The 23,152-nt window shown below is 45.7% G+C and overlaps 3 protein-coding genes across 3 annotated transcripts in view; 1 reads left to right on the top strand and 2 right to left on the bottom strand.

Moving 5' to 3' along the window:
- Positions 1-4,506, bottom strand: part of T265_05039 (hypothetical protein) — a gene marked incomplete at both ends in the record, with an annotated part of 41,851 nt that extends 37,345 nt beyond the window's left edge. The window contains one exon of the mRNA XM_009169939.1: positions 4,342-4,506. The remainder of the gene's footprint in view (positions 1-4,341) is intronic.
- A 1,533-nt stretch (positions 4,507-6,039) lies between these two features.
- T265_05041 (hypothetical protein) overlaps positions 6,040-23,152 on the bottom strand; it is a gene marked incomplete at both ends in the record, with an annotated part of 54,661 nt that continues 37,548 nt past the window's right edge. The window contains 12 exons of the mRNA XM_009169941.1: positions 6,040-6,235; positions 8,480-8,922; positions 9,560-9,955; positions 10,816-10,984; positions 12,265-12,608; positions 12,727-13,143; positions 14,450-14,516; positions 14,744-15,187; positions 18,959-19,116; positions 19,203-19,352; positions 20,147-20,356; positions 21,227-21,451. Of these exons, the coding sequence (XP_009168205.1) occupies positions 6,040-6,235; positions 8,480-8,922; positions 9,560-9,955; positions 10,816-10,984; positions 12,265-12,608; positions 12,727-13,143; positions 14,450-14,516; positions 14,744-15,187; positions 18,959-19,116; positions 19,203-19,352; positions 20,147-20,356; positions 21,227-21,451 (3,219 nt within the window). The remainder of the gene's footprint in view (positions 6,236-8,479; positions 8,923-9,559; positions 9,956-10,815; positions 10,985-12,264; positions 12,609-12,726; positions 13,144-14,449; positions 14,517-14,743; positions 15,188-18,958; positions 19,117-19,202; positions 19,353-20,146; positions 20,357-21,226; positions 21,452-23,152) is intronic.
- T265_05040 (hypothetical protein) lies at positions 10,178-18,463 on the top strand (the record flags this gene model as incomplete). Its single annotated transcript, XM_009169940.1, has 7 exons — positions 10,178-10,200; positions 11,163-11,310; positions 11,558-11,649; positions 13,591-13,758; positions 14,154-14,327; positions 16,372-16,821; positions 18,340-18,463. The coding sequence occupies 7 exons, from the start codon at positions 10,178-10,180 to the stop codon at positions 18,461-18,463; spliced, it is 1,179 nt and encodes a 392-aa protein (XP_009168204.1).

The following is a 23,152-nucleotide window of genomic DNA, read 5'->3' on the forward strand; positions in this document are numbered from 1 at the left end:
CACGCCTTTTTGCCAAGTCATGTGCTGTCCACCTCGCGGTTTGCGCCATCCAGAAGGAGGCACGGAGACTCGTCTCGGTAGATAGTGTTTTGGCGAGGGTAGCACATGACCGAGCCATCGTAGTTGGTGGTGCTGGATGTTTTCCCGGAATGAAGTACCAAATACCCGTTTTCTAATCACCTCGTTATTAACACGCTGACGCCATCCATCCTTCTGAGGCATCGGTGGTCGAAAACCTGAATGCGCTTCATATTATTTGTCCGTACATTTCTCGCACCGATACCACAACACAGCCCTTAGTGCAGCCTGGTACACACGACCTTTACGATCTAATGAGATGCCTTTTTGATGCCACAAGTGACGCAAATTAGCAAACATGATTTGAGCCCTTGAGATTCTTGCACTGAATTCATCAGACACACTTCGCTCAGAACTAATACAACTACCGAGGTTTGTGAAGTTTCCCACAATCCCCAGTGATTTCCCTTGAATTGTAAAGGATATGTTCGCAAATGGCACGTTCTGAAGCATGTCTTGGCACTTTGAAGATGCATCAAATTGCCTTTCAGGACTATCCACTGACTGGAGTGATTTGGGCACAGCGGAATCCAAGATTTATTATTTTGTGCAAGGCTACTGAGGTAGACCACACCAGTGAGAATTCAATCCCCAGGTTGGTCCAGAAACCCATATTTGCTAAGGTTCCTTGCTCAACAAGTTTACTTGACTCCACATCTTCGAGTCCTACATCGCTGAAGGCCATTTTTCTTACCGTCCACATCTTCGATCTCATCGCCACGGTACACGTCATTGAACAAACGCATGTTTCTTCAACCTACATTCTCATGGCTTTTTGCGCTTACTTCCTTTTGCAGTTCACCTCAAGCAGACTTTTGCCAATTCATAAAGCCAATCGGTTCGGTGTGCTTTTCGTAAAGTTTTCGTCATTCTATACGAAAAGTCACGTTAAGCAAACGCCATGGGACGTGCATGTCTAATTGTGAAATACAGTGTCTCGGGCGAACAAGCCACAGGTCACCTTGAAATGAAAAAAAAAACAAATTTGGTCCGCCGGGTGGTTATTGAATAAACTCTAACATGCACAGCACAGCTTTGTGTTGCATAGTGGCGCAAGTTTTTTTGAATGTGAACTCATGCTCAAAATCGATTTCTGGATTGGGTTTAAACGAATTGGACATTCGGGAACCGAAACAAAATAGACTATTTTGATGGTTTATACTTCGGTTATCACAGTTTTTTCATAGACGCGGTTGGGCCATTTTCTCACATGTCAGCAATGTTCTAATGTCGACCGCTGACCAAACGTATGTCGGGGACCATTGATCGCACCAGCCAAACGGAATATTCAGACAACGCATGCTAGCAGTAACGATCAATTGCCAATCGATATTGTTTCAAGCGGGACTGTGCTTCTGAAAATCGACTGATCTGTTATTCGGACTATTGTGTTGTTTCTGCGCTAACCGCAGAGGCAAACCTCCAGAGACTAATTTCGTAAAATCCATTTTCCGGTTTCCAGGATTGTGATCATATCTTCTCAGAAGGTACAACCAATTCCAATGGATTCAAGTTGGTGGAAAAACATGTGACTCACAATGGTTACAAACATCACTTTGTTTCGCAAAATGAGAGAAAACCCCATGATATAATCACACCCTAGAGAACTAATTCAGAACAAATCACTTTTCTACAACCAATACTGAGAGTTGAAAAAAAAGTAGAAAGAACGGAAAGACAGACGGTATCTGTATTTATGAGCACAAGAAAAACAGAAATATGATTTCGTGTAGCTGCTCATGTGGAAAACAAAACTGAAACACATTACCAAGCGCCAGTAAATCACGTCCAGCGTCCCCAACCAAAGCACCACTAGAGTGTTTCTGCAATCAACAAAGTCTTGTGAATGACGTCCAGCCATGTGCGCGTAAAGCCTCAATGGAATGTCACAATTTCGTTTATAGCATGTGGCTTGTTGTCTCTACTAGACGTGCTCAAGTAATGCATCTCTGATACGGACTCCCGGTCAAGGGTTCCTTCCAAAACGTAAATAAAATTTTAAGGAAATGAGTGTCCAGTAACGAGGTACGAGATTCATAAGAGTTAGTGAGGCCTTAGGGGAAGATTTGCTCGACAGCCGCAAGTCGGAAGATCTGAATAACGCAGGTTTTCATCTCTTCAGAAACCCACAACTCGACTTGCATCAGCAGTCGGTTTTCACGGAAATCCATTCTAAAACAATTAGATCCCAATGCAAGGAAGCTCCGTATCTACGATATGGAGATTACGCCCAATTCCAAAAATGAAGGCACTGGATCTCGCTTAACTGTCGTCTTTGTGCCGGCTCAATCAAGATCAATGAAGGTTGATGAGGTGAATTGCCTTTATTTATCGTATCAGCATACATCCCGATGAACTACCCCGATCTGTCGCGATTGCCTGGGTCAGCAAGGACGGATATAGCAATCATGGCGGTCGATATGAATGCCAGATTCGTACGACGGAGTCCGGAAGAAGCACTGTTAGGCGGTAGAGTTGGAGTCGATGATCAGCATACTAAAAATTGGGAGTGACTGCTTCAGTGGTGTGCTGATTATCATGTGTCCCTGGCGAGTACGAGCTTTCAGAAAAAGCGCCCACATTGAGTGATTCGAAGGCCACCAACCGCAAGCCAACCATGGACTCAGCTTAATCACGTCGCTATCAGTTACCAATGGAAAGCCTCAATAAAGAGTGCCATTCCATCCGAGTTGCGCACCCTCACTTTGATCATGCCATTGTGAGAGCTCAGTTAGCACTTCGCCTACCGTAACCATCACGCGTTTCAAAACGGACCAACTCCATTCACCAAATTCGACCAGTTTCAGTAGCTCAACACCACCGAGCTGACCTGACTGGAAGGCTATTGGGAACGCACAGCCATTCTGATGACGATGAGTGCATGGAGGTTGAACGGAAGCGAGGTGGGAAACTCATGCCCTCCCCATTCAAAACTGTTTTATCCAAGATAGATATCATCCAAACCAGTTTTATTGCTGCCAGGAAAGCCGTACTGGAAACTAGCGACTATGTTGGTATACGAAGATCCTTCGAAATCAAGAGCTTGGTGGCTAGCAAGACCAAATGATATGTAGAAGGCATCCGCTGCTGGTAAAAGCCTCGCCCCATTCTATTTGATTCGATCAGCCGGCCACTAGGCAGGTGTCAGTGAAACAAGATGCGAAGACGCGGGAGTGGTATATCATCTGGAGCGACTAAAGTGAACACTTTAAACAACAGTTTAGCTGGTCTCGTTCAACATAATGGCCGGAAGAACCCAAGCGGCCTGAATGGAACACCAATGCCAGCCCGCAGTCTACAACAGAAATCCAGATTGGGATATCATCCGTCCAGCACTACAATGGATCCTTGCCGGCTGGCTTGCGACCCACACTTTTCAAAGAATGTGAGGATGTCCTGGTTAGCAGTTTGATGACCGTATTACGGAAGACTTGGGACGGAAACAGAATACCAGTGGGATGGGGCGCCTTGACCGTCATTCGTCTTCAGAAAGGGGTCAAGAGCGGCATGCGAAAGCTATCATGGCATCAGCCTGGTAGCCATCGCATCCAGCGTGATCTCTGGTATCATTTTACACATGTTGTTTGATTATAATGAGAGACGAACCCGTGAGGATGAAGCCGGAGTCCGCGTTGGCTGACCATAACTTTCCCTTGAGACAAGTACTTGAAAAGCATCACTCTTTCAACCGTCCCACGGTGGTCGTTTTTCTTGATCTGACGAGTGCATTTGACCGTTTTTAAAACGATGAAAGCAAGGGAAGACAAGATCCGGTTTGTGTGGGTTTCATTCATTGCCAGGCATTGATATAGCACGGTGCGAATGCCGGCAGAGTACGTCATGGTGTATCGTGTGGAACTAACACGACCCACCCTAAAAAGGGAAAACGCCCAGGTCTTAACGAAATTGCTTCCGGAAGTCGTCACTCAAGGAAAACATTAGCGCCGTGTTGAGCGACCAGAATCCGTATGGTTGTGGGCTAGCTATACTATATCCAGTTGACCGATCATCGGTGCTCTTCACAGTTTGTCGGTGCATCTATTAAACCCTCAGACATGTAACGGAGATGAAACAGATCTCGAAAGCTTTTAAGATTTCGATCTTGATTCGAATTCACTTTAGTTGAAGAAACCTGGATGCACATGGGCTACTCAAGTTCAAACGGGCCCCGCGAGGGAACTGAGTAAATAAACACAACAGTTGCTTCGATCATTTGAACCAGGTAGCAAGAATTAAGATAAACTCGCATCAGTCGCGACTTACTTCAACTACTTCGACCTCTTCCAATAGAAAACAGGGACCCGAGGTGGGTGCAATAAATGTGACCGAGGATTAGTTCACAACATCGTTTGACGCATCTTCCCTGTTTCCGTTTTAGCAAGTTCCGGATATCGTGTGCTTTTGAAGCTGGTTGTTTCCGACTGTGTGCTCCGACACGTGAGCGAAACACACGCTCCGCCATTTGTTTGACTATTGGGATGCCCAGGAAAGCCCTATTGGTCAAGATGTTTGCGATGCCGTGATTGGTTCATATTGGCAGATGTGCCAGAGCACGGGTTATTATTGGGCGACTCGCTCGGCCGGACCAGTATTATATCTAGTTAGAGGCGAAGTAACCACGCCCTTGCCACAGTAAACTAGACTTTCATTGATTTGATCGACAGTTGAAGATTCCAGCCGTAAACATACTACTATCAGTCTGCATAAATCCGAAATGGATTGACGAACATATGGTCCAACCAGCATTCTGTTATTGATACACTACCTGAGCCGGAAGTTTGCTCGGATATGGCACTGGATGGAATTTAGTAATTCGAAAATAACACGCCTAAAAGATTCAAGTCAGAGAATAGCATACGAAACCCGGATTACATTAGCTTGCGAAAAACCAAGGGAAACGAATTTAGCATTGAATAACCCTCCAGTGAAGAACCACATTCTGCTTCCTCAGAAAGGTAACACAGTTCAAACCTGAGATGACCGTAGAACAGTACAATATTTCACAAGCGTCCCCGTTTCGAAACAGCTATTTCATGGACTGAAACATTTCACAACAGCTGGCAGATGGCGTTTCTCTGTTTTCACCTTTGGAAACGACAAAAACTCCTTGTGACATCAACACGACCAGACTGACGTTCTACGTAGTGAAAAAGAATCGTTCAGCTATAGCACCGCTTTAGTGCCTAACTGCCATGCCACCCGAAGGTAGCACGAGGGCTGGGACACTGCCAGATTGCCCAAGCCTAGACAGGGAGAGGGATAGATCGGGTTCGAACCACGGACATTCCTGTGAGGAAATTCACGCACTAATCACTTGGGCTATCTCGCGCCTACGTAGTGATGCTGTATCCGTAGCACTCAAAAGCTGCCACGTCTTGAGCCGCCTCAGACAGATCCAATTTCTCATAAGTATTTTCATCCTCAATAGACTGTAGGCCTCTATCTAAAATACTTTACTTAATTTCCACTACTACATCTATTTCATCTTTGGTATGTCCACATCCAGGGACGTATGTCTTATAAGTTCGTCAGTCACGTTTCTGTAGTCACAGAGATCCCGATCGGAATTGGAGAAACAGCAAGCAGTGAGGTACCTTGTTTGGGCAAATGTGGATCAGTGCTCGTGTCAGTGTAGTCAAGCGTGTGAAATACAGTCTTAGCTTCAGCTACCTCGAAGACTTATATCCTTCCCACACTACTCATCTTCGTCATCTGCTCTCCGAATGGTTAATGTTGACCTATAGTGTATATCGTTCGTTCAGTTGTAGCACCCATCCAGTGCCTAGCTACTATGCCACCAGAAAGAAGCACGAGGGCTGGGATACTGCCATGTTGCCCAAGCCTAGACAGGGGAAGTCAAGAGGTAGAGGTAGGTTTCGAACCACGGACCTTCCAGTCAGTAGATTCGCGCCATGACCACTGGGCCATCTCACCTATGAGGTGCATATGAATTCGGCTTCATCACGAATCTCGTTTGTTTACAAAATCAGGTAAAATATCTAAAATCACCAGTACTTGTGGATTGTGAGTACATGTGTACTCCTCCACTGATGTGAGTCGACCATCCTTTCTATTTGGATCAGCAACGTTGACCACTGAGAGAATAAGGACGTGGTTCACAAAGGCTCCAACAAAATGTGAAAATCGAGCGAGCCGACTAGTCGGAAAGGTGACAAAAAATTGACAAAAGTCCCTAACTTTTGTGTGGTCGGTGAAAATGGACAACAAGATCAAAGAGATAAGTGTTTTCACATAACACAGCTACCGACAGGCTGACGCTTGCACGGTATGCGAGGTGCTAACCTGATTCGATTTCTCAAGGAAGAAATGAGAGTGTAAAAACCTGGTGACACAACCACAGTGCACTGTATGAAGTGTATGACAGACATACTGCTAACGATTCCAACGAATGACCAAAACAGCTGTGTCTATGCGGATTTCAGCACAGATGGCCTTCACATGACGGATGGAACTTCAATGAAAACTGTCAAATCTCTTCTTGTCCATAAATCGCATTTTCACATGCAGTGATACTATCAGGAAGGTCAGATCCTCAGAACGCCCGTAACCTACTGCTCCACCAAAATCTCAACAGAAAAGCCGGCAAGCATCCAGGCCAGTCAATCATTCAATCAATTCAGCAAAAGCCGATGAGTGTTCTTGCACGCCACAAAAGCACAACCGAATGTGATCAGCGTTCAGGCGTTTCGCAAAGGCACGATCGATGTTGATGGGTGTTCACTAACGCCTAGCAGACATCCTGGATCAATGTCAGAAAGTCACCTTTAAATAGCGTGGGGCCGTTGTGAATTTTGCTCTCCCACTCGTTTGTTCAGAATATAGTTGTTGTGCTCCCTTCTGTGAGTCTTTCTTCAGTCACTGGAGCGGGTCAGCAGCAGATACCACAGATTGGCCAATCAGCAGATACGATAGATATATACCAGAAAAAGCTTCACAGCAAGTTTGCTCAAATGCCACTGGTCGACTGACAAAATAGACGGTCACATCGCCTACGTTTGACCCGCGACAATACCCGCCGAAACAGTACATTTTTCTAGTAGCGAAATGGTGAATACTGAAGTTCCGGAATGAAGTGATCGTTGTAGACAAAGTACAAACTAACAGGACGGGTGTGATGTGGATCATTTCAGTTGTTTGGGACAACTCATTAGTCTACAGCGACCGATCACAGAACGGGCTCACATATACCTCTCAGCAACAGCTAAGAACTGAAGAATAGCAACGGGTGTTGCACTATGGCTTTTGGAATGTGCGGATAAATTTGGAGTTGCTGTTGACGGGTTTTACATTGACGAACTAAAGAGAGCAAGAAACTATGTGATTGGTGTTTTAATTCAGAGTCGAATGAGCGATCGTCAATATACACTAGTACCACACAAAAACCTCGAGATTGGTTTTTATCGCATAATGCCTCGAGTCGAATGGAGACGTCGGTATGACACCAGACAGATTAGGAGAAAACCTGTGATTAGGCCTACAAATCATAACTATCAACGCCGATCCAATTAATAAAATACCGCAATGCTGGGAAGAACTGGGAAAACCAGGTATAATCGATTTATGGGAAGTAGGAAACTTCAGGGGAACAAAATGCGTTCAAAATGCGTAGCAAAACGGAGTGGGGTTGATCGAGATACATGTGTAACTGGTTTACAAAATTGCACAATTATCAAAAAGTTCTCAAAATCTGTATTACCGTGGTTCAATTGGAGAGACTTATCTCAGGGTGGAAAGCGAAAAAGACAGTGCAAACTAGCACAAAAGCGAGGTATTTACATGAAGGCTCATCCGACGACGGGCTTGTGCAATGTAACACATGTCATACTCATGTCATACTCATTGCGATGAGACGATAGTCGGTGTATAAGACGAACTGACTAGATATGACTGCCGCCACTTCTTGACGAATGATCACCTGGTCCGTTTGGTTCGTCGCCTGCGCGGGGAACGAAGAGGAAACCGGTCAATATGGAGAAATAAGCCTAGTTCAAAACAATGTCATCCCAGCTAACTTGATTACAAGACAACATTCATTCTGCTTATAGCTTCCATGGAACTTAGGATAGACACTAGAGAAGGCAGATGAGAAAAGTCAGCGCCGATCTCTCAATTAGCAGCTCCTGGCGTGACCCCTGAGCTGACTCGCCTACAAATGCTGACGTTCATTGATGAGTAAGAAGTCCACCAAAGACAGCCAGATAGAATACGTTCCTCTAGACTGTCGGTGCGGCGGGTTCATATTTCAACTGTACAGAGGCTACCAGCCAGATCTTTCAAAATGAATCGACAAATCAGTGTCACAGCTACACACACGCATGATGCTTACAGCAATATATGAAACTGACAAACATAATGACAAATAAGTAAAAACAGATCATACCAAGGTCTGCTGTTCAATTCCGATGGAGATTGTGAGTCTTCGCCCCAATCACTGGATCCAATGATTGACATGGTACCGATAGATTTCGATTTGGCATTGAGGTTTTCCGGTAAACCAGTTGAAGAGGCGTTTTTACTTAGATGTATCAGATCTCCATTTGAAGCACTGGACGGTGGAGAAGCCTCACCGGCAGACTGACGCGTGGGAAGACGAGCAAGTATATGTGCTACTACAGAGTCAGGGTCCGGACGACGTATTCCACCAACCATCACACATTGTCCAGAAACATGCAACGCTTCATGTCTTGTCCATAGCTGGTAGGTGACAGCAGACGGGTATTTTTTACCGGCAGCCTGATTGGTCTTGGCTACAGTGGAAGGAACTAACAGGTTTACTCTGATAGCGAATTCAGCGGCGCGGTTCTCAGCAGCCCGTATGACATCCTATTCGAAAAGAGGAACATGGAAATATTTGTGCTACTAACGTAGTTGACAGTAACTAGAACAAAGTCGTATAGTGCTTATTGAGATCAGCAACCGAAACTCCCCAGACGCCAGTCCCTGGGTTGGCGGACCGGAGAGCGTGAACAGTGTACTTTGCCCCCGATCAACCAACTACTACGCTGTTCACAGGCTTAGTCCGAACTATTTGAATTCACTAAATAGAAGGTCAACGATATGGGACCTGATAAAACCCAGTCGTTTCGCATTAGTTGACTCTGAGGAGATACACGGAACCCCAGAATGTGCAAAAGTTACCGGGTATTGTTAAACGTTTAGCTGAATAACACACAACCCCTTGAAAAATCAATCTGAGCGTGATTCATGACACAACCCTAAATGCACATTAGCTGCTAACAGTTGCAGTAATTCTGAAGGGCACTATTTATTTCAGGGGGGGGGGGATTTGAAAAATCAATCTGAGCGTGATTCATGACACAACCCTAAATGCACATTAGCTGCTAACAGTTGCAGTAATTCTGAAGGGCACTATTTATTTCAGGGGGGGGGTATTTTAATTCTAACGAGCCAAGTACATATTCAGATTGCGCAGTGAGTAATAGGAGAATCAATGACGTACGGAATCCGCACTGGTTAAAATCTCACACGGCAAACCGGAGCTCCATAGCTTCTTTGCCAAGTTATATACGAGTCGCAATCCGTCTTCTGTTTGGACCAACGATTCGAGAGGTAAACCGATGCCAACGGTCGAGACGGAGCCAGCGGAGGGCGCCATGCTGGTGCTGGACTGGCTACCGGTGATTAAATTAGTGTGATCGTAAGTGGACTGAGTATTTCCATGAGTTCCAACTTGAGATGAGTCAGTCCCGGAGCGTTGTGGGCCGCTTGTAGTGCGACGGGCGGATACGGATGGTAAATGTTTAAATGGGTTGCTGTACAGTTCCTGAACATTATCTGTTTCGCGCACACCCCAACTGAGAAGAATCTGGCACATATGTGGATCAGGCGGGGGTGTCTGGAGGAAACAAAAAAAGCACAATTGAAGTCGATACTAGTGATACTAGCGATAACCTCATTAAAAAAAATTAGAAAAGGAAACCAGGAGGATAGCACAATGATAAAATCTGAAAAGGTGTGAAGCTGGGAATAGTTCCCTAAGTCAGCAGAACAGAGCAACGGATAGTGCTGGAAAGTGGTCTGTTTGCTCGCAATCGATTGAACGAAACCATCAAACACAATGAATCCGCCACATGAAATGACGTGTGTGTGAACGAAAAAACGCTCAATGGACACCAGAAATGTAGGCTTAGTTTCGGTCAAAACACGGGCGAGAATGACAATAGGCGTCCGGCTGAGCACGCTTGCCATGCAGTCCCAAAGAACCACGAGGGCTGAGATACCGCCGGATGGCCCGAGCCTATAAAAGCGACACCCAAAACCAGGAATCAAACGTGATCAATGGACCATTCGATTAGCAGTTTTGCGCCTTAGCAACTCAGCTATCTCGACCTCAGTATAGTAAGCTGAGTCTGGGGTAAATGAAGGCAGAAACCAGACAAATTAATTCATTCAGGAGGTTACACAAACACCGGTATGAGTAGTTGGTGATGTTGTAGGACACTGGTAACTCGAGTGGAATCGGCCGTTGTTGGGTCGTTCGTTGAGCCTGGCAATCGATGTACCAGTATTCGAGATATCATTAGTGTGCTGTTGACCAGTCTATCGGCACACTAAACTCTCCCTAAATGGCTACGAAACGTTTGTTAATCGACTGCAAAGCTCAGCAAATGAGTCAAGAGATAGCGGTTTAGTCTGGTCAAAAACCATTTCAGTAGTGCAATGGGATAAAGAGCAATATTGCGACGCACAACTCACCAAACTGGCCAGAAGGGAGGTCAAGTTAGCAGACAAAGTGAACTGTAGCCAAACAAGGCGTTCGGTGTAGAACGTGAGTCCAATCACGTGGGGACATTCAGCAAGACTCAAGCTGTGGATGGTCGGCTGGGGAAGTGGTGTTGGTGCTGGCGTTTCGTTTGCAAAAAGTCTAGAGGATTGAATAAGGGCGATAGAAAAGTTCGAAGGCTGAAACTCAGATTAACGGTTACGTCTCTAATTAAGAATACAACGATAAATATTACAACTCTTGAGAGACAAACTGCTGTCAATTCAAGGCAACAGGCTTCGGATCTACCCATAAACCACACTGCCTTTTTGGCACTCAGTTGGGTGGGCTCGAGATGGCTCGGTAGTTGGGAAGCGAACTTACTGACCGGAAGATTCGTGTTTCGAATCCAACCCCAGCATCTCCACCGCTCCTGTCTAGAGTCGGCCAACCTGGCAGTATTTCAGTCACGCTGCTACCTTCGGGTGGTATGGCGACTATGAACCACCAGCCTAGTACAGCTGAATGATTCCGGATATGTTGACTCCACTGGGATCTATTCAGCTACCGCGGTGGGTAAATTTACCAACCACAATACTTGATCAATGCGCAAACTTGAAGTCTGAGTGAGACTTCAAGTTTGCAGTAACGGCCTACACATTGCAATAGTGAATCGCATGCAGAACTTTGCAGTAGAATTATTTGGTAGTAGTAATAGCCATTCAGATGTGGTAGGTACCCTTTCGGCGCGGGATACTGCCAGATTGCCCAAGCCTAGACACAGGAAATCGAGAGGCAGAGGTCGGATTCGAACCACGGACCGTCCGGTCAGTATATTCGCGCTCTAAGCACTTGGACCATCTCGCCCCCAATAGAATTACTTACTGTATTTAAAATAGGCTCCATTCTCAAAAGAACGATATCATTCGCCTAGTCGACGCACGTGGACGAATGCCCTAGCGACACTCAAGCCCCTAAAATGTTAGGTTTAGGTGAATAAAAGTGGGACCGCATGCTGATGACGAAGTTGAAGAGGGATGGTAATGGGGAGTAGCCTTTTCGGGGAATGGTTCGCTAGTGGGTAGGTGTGTAATGTTACCTTTTGTCAATAGACAGTGTAGCGCGTAATACGAACAAAAAGAAGGTAATCCGTCTTGAATGAGATTCTACGGTGTTCTAGAATACAAGAGTCAAAGGCGCTTGTCACTGCGAACGATTACTTCCGCTGCGGGAAGGTCGTAGTGGGAATCCAGTTAGTGGGAGCTTGAAGAAAAGCGGCGGTTGAAGTAAACAGATCGCCGACCCTGATGAAAACAAGAGTTTGCCGTGAAAATCCATAATCATTTTAGTCGAATTCGAGAGTCCCTCAATGGTAGTCCTCACGGGTCCCACAAAAAGTTGGTGCCACTTGATGAGTTAACTTGAAATATGCTTACGCTCACCTGATATTGGCATAGCCCTTGGGGAGGCAGTGCTTTGCAACCAAATGACTGTATTCTCCACCCTGAGCTAACACCATCAGCATCCGATGCCCATCAACTGTGTTGCTCGAAGAGTCTTCAACCGAAATGGGATTCTTCGACCTACCCAACTTTGTGGGGCATTGGGTTAATAGTGGTTTTCTACTTCCGTCCTCCCCAGTTCCTGTCGGAAGCTGATTCAGTGAGAGCATGCGTTGAGTGGACGGGGATGAGTCGGCTTGTGATTGTACACAGTCTACCACCAACTGAAACACCAGTCCTTGGTAATAGTGACACGGAAGCACAAGGCCCGACGTGAACGATAGCTGCAAAAAAGAACACACGCAACAAGTTGAAGATCCTAAGTGCACCAAGATAAGGAAGTTGCACCCAGGAGAAACTCCATATGTTGAAGCCCTGTTCCTGATAGAACAAAAAGCATACCTGAAACGTGTCCTGCAGGCCAAATTTGTGACAGAGCAGTGAGATCTCCTCCAGCTGTTTGACAGCATCATCCACACGCCGGCGCACATGTGAACGAGGTTCCGGAGCAGACTGCAATATGACAGAGCGCAACTGCGTTGGATCTGTTGATTCAAAATGCAACAGTCGAAGAAACTGCCGCTGAAAATGCAAACGAGCCGAATCCCCAGTGAATAAAGCAGGGAGTGAGAGGCGCCGTGTCACAAGGTTTTCCACACCGATGTGATGCCCGTTCGCTGGAGCAGCAGTTGGACATGAGTTAGCCTCGGCCAGATGGTGCCATAAAGAGGCGCAGGAATCAGGAGGAACATCCAACTGCGCAAATATGGCTTCAATTAGATTCGTGTGACTGAGATACAGAATATAGCGAGCTGATTGCTGTAACAGAAAACAGTGTAGAACGTATCGACAAGAACTCGACACCAGCAGATTCATAACACGGAAGGAACTGACACTGTCTTCCACAACCGAGGAGCTGACCAGAGGAGACGGCCACACGCGGGCACAATCACTCCGGGCGAATAAAGTAATTTTCGATATGAGTTAAATCGATTGAATTAACCGGAGAAGTTGTTTCAACATGGGAGGAAGCGGACCGAATAACATGGAGCACCATCCATTAGCTTTAGCCACGAGTTTATTAACTTTTCGTTCCTTTCTCAATTGTTGTTGCTTAGCGATTTTTGCCTTCTTTTAGGAAGCACGACCGACAGACGCAGTTTTTCGCATCAGTCGATAGGTGCCAGACCCTGATATAAATAAATATATAAAAAAACTGCTCAGCTGTAGCACCCTTTCGGTGCCTAGCTGCCATGCTATTTGAAGGAAGCACGAGGGCTGGGATACTGTCAGGTTGTCCACGCCTAGACAGGGGGGTCGAGAGGCAGAGGTCGGGTTCAAACCACGGACCTTCCGGTCAGTAAATCCGCGCTCTAGCCACTTTAGCCATCTCGCCTTCCAGGATGGGGTCCCCGCCTGTGCTTGGTTGGAGACGTAAGAAATGGCGGTTAATCGGGACACACTTTCTAATAGCATTGCCAGCTTAATTTAATGACAGGTGTGTTCACAGGTTAGTCAGCCTACCTATGACTATAGTTAGCTTCATATTAAATGGCACATTCAGTTGGCTTGTCGTTATTAAACCTGAGGAAAAAAGTGAATTACTGTGCCTATGGATTGGATTAAAATTTGAAAACAATGAAGACAGCTCCCATGGTAGGACACATCATTAGTGGAAAGTGTCAAGCGATCAAGAATCTATTTGCAAGCTGAAGCAGAACACTGGAACTATCCAAGAGTTAGAGATTATGGCACTGAGCTCGCGAACTTACTGACCGAAAGGCCCATGGTTCGGACTCTACCTCTGCATCTCACATGCTTCAGTCTAGGTTTGGAAAACCTGGCAGTATGTTAACCCTTATCGTTCCTTCGGGTAGCGTGGCAGCTAGGCAGAAATGGGTGTTACAGCTGAATCGTTTTCTCTGTTGTATTGATCATGAGTTTACTCTCCGGTTGGAAGTAGACGCGGGGACACACACAAACACATTAGACTCTACAAACAGGTCAATAAACCTACCTGTAATTTGCCTCGCTGTAAAACTGCCTCACGTAGTACAGCAAACATCGTGGAAGTAGGGGACACACACAAACACATTAGACTCTACAAACAGGTCAATAAACCTACCTGTAATTTGCCTCGCTGTAAAACTGCCTCACGTAGTACAGCAAACATCTCGATGACGGCATGAGGACTAGGGGTGGAAAATGAAGATAGAGTACTTAGACTGGCAGAAGGAAGTTAAATGAAACCCAGTCTGGCAGAAAATAGTGGTAACGTGTCGGGAAAACAGATATACACAACCTAGAAGCCAAAGGTTAAACCGATGAAGTATTACCGAGGTATGGCATGTAGTGCTTTTAGTTGACACTCGAAATTCACGGATATATAGTGTCGCTAAGTTCCGACTCGGAAACCAACCTGAACGAGGGAGTGACGATATCGAACACAGCCTGATCCATCTCCGTGGAAAGGCTCCATGCCAGATCAGCTGATGAAGGGGCATGATGAGGCGTGGTTGTGGTAGTATAGACTTTTCCAAACTGGTAATGTTTCAAATAGAAATGTTCTACGTCACGAATCAGGGTGGAGCCAGATCTGGCGAGAAAACGAGCAAAAGGCAGATGCAAAGACTCCGGAAGGCACATTTGAGTTCCGTAACTGTCCAACAGCACCGGACTAGCGGGTGGCGCCGTATTGCGTGTCTTCAAAATGGCTTGTTCGACCGACTGACCACTGTCCTGGGTAGTATATCGAATTAAACGACGAGGAAGGACAGCCGCGCTGACAGGAACTAGTAGGGGAGGTTGCAGGTAGACGCCGTTGTGAATGAGGAAAATTGACTCCAACTTCTGGACGATATGTCTAATGAAACCAGAATGTAAGGGAAGTATAAGGGAGACAGGAAAAAAGCAGATGTAGCAAAAATCCACAAACAATAGTAACAAACATCGCAGTCCCCATATGAGAGCCGTACGAAAAGTGGTGAACTCCGGTGTTTGGGTTCATCCTGACCTTTTTATGGCGCTTTACTAAACATATAGATCGTTTAAAATGTCATTTTTGTTAGTTTGGGTTTCGAGTCAACGAACAGCTAATCTGGAACATGGATCACGCTTCCGAAGACTATAAGGGGTTAAACTGTGCGTACCAGTCAACAGTTGCCTAACTCTTGGGGAGAATCACCACCATAGAACAGGTAAATGATTCGCAGAGGATGACAACAACGATGACGGAGGTTAGTGGGGGATGATGGCAGTGCTGGCTCGAATCATGCACAGCTGGTGAACGGGATGATGAAGCCGATTTGATGGAGAGTTACTCAAAGAGACAGAGAAGACGTGTACTGGAAGAAATTTCATTGAAACTATCTTAATTTTCCGAATATTTTGGTTTCGTCCAAACAGTAGGCTGAGAAACTCGGAAGCCAGATTGGTCAACCACTAGAAAATCTGGTAGCTGCCCACCACTCAAGGATAGCACCAGTTCAATATATACCCGAAATTGACTGATCGTCTTAGGAGATAGTCGCTTCGATGTGATGTTCTCACTTCACGCCTGAAGGGAGTAGAACTTGTCCATAAAGTAGCATTCAAAATGGACTACTGGTGAAGAAATTCCTCAATGCATTTTTTGAATAAACATACGGAATCGGGACATCTACTTCGAATCATTAAAACTATGAACTGTACCTTCCTATTAATTGCTCAATGTAGGAATAACTAACCGCACGAAGAATGCCCTCTTGGTACTACAATATCCTGTTGATCAGGTTCCCAAACAGCCACAATGGGCTAAGATGCAAGCCGTGAGTCAGCCTATCAAAAATATATTACCAAAAAGTAGCCATCAGTTTGTGAAACGAGCCAGATTTATCCAGCCGACGTATTCAGGAGAGCCCAGTTGAGTGACGCGCAAAATCACAAGCCAGAAATTGTGTATTCCTGAAGTTTATCAAAAGATGCGGTACTACATGCATTAAATACGTAATAAAAGGAGTACAAACTTCAAATTATGGCGGTTTCCGTCTAAACTGTTGCACGAAGTAGTGCAAGACCAAAGAAAGCCCGCTTCATTAACCGGCGTGGTTCACCGAAGAAAAGGCTCAGTGACAGAGGAAGTAACTGTGTTGGAGCCGAACTAGAACTTCGGCAGTGTCTGAAATCGCTAGACTGCGATCCCGTTAATGAGAGAATGATAGCCCACGGGATTGAGTGGCACTTCAACCCCCTATATAGCAGGCACCGCGGAGGACAATGGGAGCGCCAGATACCATCTATCCGCCGAGTACTGAGTGTGGTCTCCCGCGAACAGGTGTTGACCGACGAATCTTTATCTGCCCTCCTAACGGAGGTGGAGCGTATTTTAAATAACCATCCACTTGTACCTGTCTACGGTGATCCAGACTCGGACGTGCTTACTCCAAGTCACTTGTTATTGTTGCGGGGACAGATCGAATTGTCAGATGATATGATCAGTATACGCGACACATATACCCGGTGTGTGAGGCAGGGGCAAGTGTTGGCGAATACCTTTTGGCACCACATGTTGTACCGAGGCGTGCGTCGCAAACTAAGACCGATTTGCCATCTTCTCCGGGCTTTCTTTGGTCTTGCACTACTTCGTGCAACAGTTTAGACGGAAACCGCCATAATTTGAAGTTTGTACTCCTTTTATTACGTATTTTATACATGTAGTACCGCATCTTTTGATAAACTTCAAGAATCCACAATTTCTGGCTTGTAATTTTGCGCGTCACTCAACTGGGCTCTCCTGAATACATCGAAGTATTCTACAGGTTGGTGGTTATACAGGAGAACATTAAGTTGGCCAGAGTGTTGACGTCTACCACAGCTGCTTGTGACATTCTCAAAATCAACCAGATGGTTCCTCCGGCTGCTTAATTCAGAGTACAAACAGCTGACTAGAATTTCTCAGATGCCACCCATGGGCCCAAGTTGAGTGAGAGGACATCTCTCATAGTATGGCATTCACGTGAGAAGTTGGCTCGAAAATGATATTGGTGTTTCAATTTATAGGGAGTCTAACTCAAGACTCGATTGTTCAGCTGTAAGATTCACCCGAAGGAGGCACGAGAGCTCAGGTACTGTCAGGTTGCCCAAGCTTAGAAAAGAATAGTCGAAACGTTGAGGTTGCATTTGAATCACGGATCTTTCGGTCAATGAATTCACGCCTTAACCGCCGAACTACGTAACTCATAACACGTTAAGCATCATAGCTCATGTGAAACAAGATGCAATCGGGGTTCCGAAATATAGGTAATTCGAGGCTCTTGCCTGTTGTAACTATGTTCGACGAGATTGGCTACAAACCTTTCGTTCGAAGTCGGGAAGACGTCATCCGCAAACGATTAAGGTCTCGTCCTAAACTTGTGTTTATACGGTATTTAGAGAATAGCTAGCACAATACAGACATTGGTTTGATGCAAGGGAGAGGCCTTCGCATAACTTGAATGCTCTTTGAATACCTACCTCTGTTTCAGCGTTTCTGTCTTCTGTTCTGATCGGTCTCCACTGTGTTTTGTTTTCCTTCTTGTGGATTGGTGAGCTGAGTAATCTTTTATTTTTAGCCAGTATTGCGTATATTACGTTCCCATGTTGCGAAAGTCAGGAAGAAAGGATCGATTTTAATAGCGATTCACCTAGTATACCTAATGATCCATCAGTTCTGAGGCCAAAGACAAGTGGCCACACGCCATGCTCATCGTCAACGTTTGTGAATTATAACCGGAAAGAAGTCGTTGCGTTTTAGTTGGCACAAAAAAGACATCGTATACAACATTCGAGAGGTGCAACAGCGACGTGCTTTCCGATTGTTCATGGCAAACAAGCGACATATTTCTGGACACTCGTCGGATCGCTTAAATGATAATTCCCACCCACAAGGCTCTCGTACGTAGAGTATGCCGGGACATCGGACCAGTCACTTCACTGCCAAACAAACACGGACATGATAGCCTGTTCCTTTGGGATAATAAAGCGATAATAATCGTTCAGCTGTAGCACCACTTCGGTGCCTAGCTGGCACGCTACTCGAAGGAAGCATGAGGGCTCAGATACTTTAGAGTTGCCCACACATAGACGGTGTAGTGGACATGCCGAGGTTGCATTCCAAACATGAACGTTCTGGTTAGTACGTTCGCGCCCTAACCATTGAGTTACCTCAAGCTCGCGATAATTCAGATGGGCCCAGTGGTGCGCATATTCTTGTTGGAGGACCACCGAGAGGAAAAAGATTGTTCACCCAAGAAAGAGGTTGTGCGGTCAATGTCCACTGGCAGAAATGATGGCTAAGCGATTGTGGACTGCGATAGCCCAAATGATCAAGCAAACACTAAAGGGGTGCTTGTCAGTCCTCTGAAGCTGAGCTGGTTAACAAAAACGGGGGAGCTTAGTAGATCAGTCAGCCGCTTATCAAAAATCCTGAATGTTTTGAAACAGCGGTAGCATACTGTCAAAATCGACAGGGTATTTATTTATATATACAGCAGCCACGCAGTTTAATCGTGAAGCAGTATCAGGTGCACTGCATAGCAGTAAAACCAATATAACAACCTAACGGGAGTTGGACAGATTAACAGTAACCCTAAACTTCCGATCAGAAGTCATTGCTTACCTATGAACCCTCTGACAAACCGACACCAGTTGATGATCAGTCAACGACTCCCTTAGTCCAATCCAATAGTTTTGAAATTCCGATCCCACAGTAGATTCCTGAGCGTACAAATTAGCCAGTGGATAGTCCAGTCTCATTTGCTGGTCATAGAGCATATCCTATGGAGTGGGAAGACGAGGAGCGACAATGAACACACAGGTCATGGATAAAAACGAGAAAACAGCGCACTTAGAAGACGACTTACTGATGTGCGAGAACAGGACTGAGAGAAAAGAGTGTGCATTATGAACCGATACAATTTCCCATCTGGTTCTTTGCATGCTTCAACAAGCTGTTTGCGGAACGCGGCCTCCGTGGATTTCAACGGGGGAACGTAGGGAGAAGCCAGAAGGTCCTGTAGAAACAATGGGACGAAAAACAGTGATTAGATATTGGAAAGGATTCCTTCTTCCATTCGTCCGTTCTGAGTCAATCGCTCGCATTATGATCTTGCGAACCCTTCCGGAGGGCCTCTCTTTGAAGGGAATACTGTATGGCAAAAAATGCCAGATGCCAAGAGAGTCGAAAAGTATTCGAAGTTTCCAGAACCATTGTGGAGCAAAGAGCAACGTCTCTGATTGGTCGATTAAACAACTCGGATATTAACAGGAGCCTACCCTTACTGTGGGACAGGTGATAAGCATCATCATAATCATGGACTGCATATCATCAGTGTTCAACACTGGTGCTTCGCTGCCGTACAACCATAATTGGGAGAGATAGTGTAAAAGCCTATCGCAAAAGCGTGAGTCTGAGAGTAATAGTCACCTGTGGAACCGACTCATCCCGACAGTGAAATCCCTACCCAACGGATGAGAACCTCGTGCACCCCTTCTGAGCATAGTGTTATCGGAAACCAATCATGTTTACCCTGAACGCCCTCGTAATAGATTGAAGAGGGTGTATTTTATAGATAATCCGAAAAGTAAACCAGATAAAGTCAAGCGGAGGGCTACCAAACATATGAACTCGTTCACCCAGTGGTGTTTTGACGATAAAGTACAAGGTAAAACACTACCGCTGACTGGAGTTGTATACATAATGGCAAGGTCCAAGCTGTCGGTCGAAGATAAAAGGAATTAACACAAAAGCCTCGGTGGGTATACCACGGAACGAAAAACACTTCACTAACGCGGAAGGCTGACGTACCGAAGCACTGATTCGACGATCCGGGTCATGTTGTAACATCATTCGAATAAGACGAGTTTGGTTGGACAAACGTTTGGAGCTCCAGTCCATCGGGAAGATGATGTGTTCGCTGCGCAGTGCGGTCAACACTTCGACACGCTCATGTACGCTAGGCATGGCTCGGTAGAACATTTCGAACAGAATCACACCAAGACTGTAGATATCGACACGCTGGAAATTAAAGCGGAAACCGTCTACGAATGCATTCAACAGTGCCACAAAGTCAAATCAATGTTAACATTGTAGTTCTGCTCGCTCGCGGAAGAAACATAAAGTTGGCGGAAAAATTACAAAATCGGAGGGGTTCTGATACGACGGTCTAATTTGGCCCGGATTCCATGCGGTAAAATGCTAACCCGATAGGTGAATTTGTGGTCATCTGTTTTCCGGTCTGCACCTGGTTCTACAACTCTGCCGATAAAGTGTATTTGACAAGGATGGGCCGAACGCGAAACCTCCCACAGATAAAGCAAAAATAATGATTTTTCATATGGCAAACTGCTCATAAGGTTGCTGAAAACTCTTCAACAGCCCACGACCGGTTTCGCCCTTCTCAAGGCTCAGCAGGTAGGCGCAGTCCCCGAGTTTCCATCAACCTCATATTCTACTTGAACCCAAATTGGACTGTTTTCGAGAAATACACTCATTTGCAAGCAAAGTTGGTTTTTCGAGAGGCTCAACTGAATCTCTCGTTTATGATATTCTACAACTTAATGTGCTGCACACAGGCCGCCTCATGTTTCAGTTGGCACGATATTCATTGAGATAAATTAAATTTGGGCAGCCACTGACATCACCTGCTTTATTCCAGTTCACGAAAACTCATGGCGAGTTTGCGCTAAATCTTAACTGACGTTAAGGTACAAGGACAAAAACCTAATAATCGATGCGGTGTTGTCATGGAAACAACGCGAACAACTAGCGCGACCGGTGCACAGCTACAAACAGTCAACCTAGTGAGCCCCAACTTGTCAATTTGTGTAAACGTACACATCGAAAACACCGATTGAGAGAGCACTCAAATTTCACTTTCATGCATACCTCATCGTAAAAAAGACGAGCTCGGTGACTGTTCAGTATCTCTGGGCTCATGTACAAATAGGTGCCCACGTCTCGTGTCATTGAACGTCCAAGTAAAGTTGGATTTAGCTGTTCAGTCGGAGTGTCCGTCGATGTTTCGGTGTGCCCGGATCCGGTGGGTTTACAATCCATATTGCTTGAACTGAGCGGAGTGGTGCCAACAAACTCTGTACCGGACGGCAGACCCTGAAATCAAAGAACAGGTGCAAAGAAACACTCAGTTGCAGATCAGGATTGTGTTAACGGGAAGCTCAGCTTAATCTCCGATTTAAACATGCTGTTCTGGTCGTTAATACTGTCATTCAAGCTGAATAAAACAAGATTCAGTGAAGGGCGTGAAGGGCGGGCGTTTGGAATAACCCATGCTTACAGATGTAGCAGCTGAAACCAAAGTACTCTCAATAAATGGTGTGCAGCCGAGAATCTGACAGGCTGACTGATGGTAGCGTTAATCAACATAATTCGAACAAGACCCCTATGGATAACGTACAGATCGGCTAGTTAACGACGTGTTGCCCGAACTACCTCAATAGGTTACCCACCAACAAATAGGATTACTGCTCCAGCTACCGTTCACCAATTCAAACACCTTCCCGCTAAAGAACAACATGTCAATGTAAGGTGAGGATCAGGTAAAAGGACACACGGTGAACGATACTAAGAGGATAAACAATCAACGATGCAAGAGCTCAAGGCGATAGACAATGTGTAACTTGATCACCTGTGAATTCAGTGTGCAGTTGACCCTACAGAGCAAATTAACGGATTTTTGTTCAACTCCAAACTCGCTGTTGTATTGTTGAATCCTTGCACCCAATCAATATGTGCGTTCACCCATTCCAGATTTTCTCACGGTATACATTCGTTCACACCCATCCCTGGTCTCCTAAATCCTCAGTGTCCGGATTTTGTCAGTATAACCCGTAGTGGCCGCTGTTATTACCATGCATTATAGCTTCGTAGTTAGTTTCTGACTATACGGGGACCATTGTGGTGTCTCGTTCCAAAGCACCATACAGCCCACAAAAGAAGGCTGTGCCAAGTAACCACTGACATACACACAAAAACTGGTCGCATACCCGATACACTGAAGTGACGGCAGTACGCATTCGACGACTGCATTGAACGCCGACCCTGTGAACATTGCTGAATCACACTCTCCACGTATAGTTGCATTCACTCTCATCAAACACTACATGTCTCCTTCTTCGTTCACCATTCCAACCCTTTTCGGCCGCTCTTCATCGAGTTAGGTTTCGACTTATAATCCCCCAATTGTCATTTCATTCGTTCATTATTTTATGATAGTCTGCTTGGTCATTTACTGACTGGCCAGTTGCGACGCCAGACTCCAGAAAAGCGCGATTTTCGTTCCTCCGCTCCCGTCTGAACTGCACCCAAACTACCAATAGTACAGACTCTGCGACAGAATATCGCTGTCATGTTTGGGATGTGCAAGCAACTGGGAAGCTTTTACTTCCGACAATATTCATCGGGAAACTGAACATCACATTAACGCCTGTAGTTTGACAGACCGATTTCGGCTGCTTCTTCACTAGCAGGACGTAGCACCGCCTCCTTGAACTTGTCACTTCTCATGAACCTCATGAGTGATTCGCTCGTGCCACTCGTCTCTTCACTTCCAGCCGCCCTATTACGCGGAAAAACACCGTCGCCCCCTCAGCTTTATTTTCATCAGAGCGACCTTCGTAGTGCCAGTATTTTATAACCGTCCTCTGTTCACATCCAGCCATCTACTCCTGTTTTACTCCGTCTAGGTGTATTGACATGGCTTTGTGTGCTGTTGCCATACGTTTACAATTTTTACGCAGGTTTCCCATTGTGAGTTCCCCCTTCCCCTGTCATTTACTACTTACGAGTAGAGAC

This window comes from Opisthorchis viverrini, assembly GCF_000715545.1.
Source record: "Opisthorchis viverrini unplaced genomic scaffold opera_v5_91, whole genome shotgun sequence".
Classification (NCBI taxonomy): Eukaryota; Metazoa; Platyhelminthes; class Trematoda; order Opisthorchiida; family Opisthorchiidae; genus Opisthorchis; species Opisthorchis viverrini.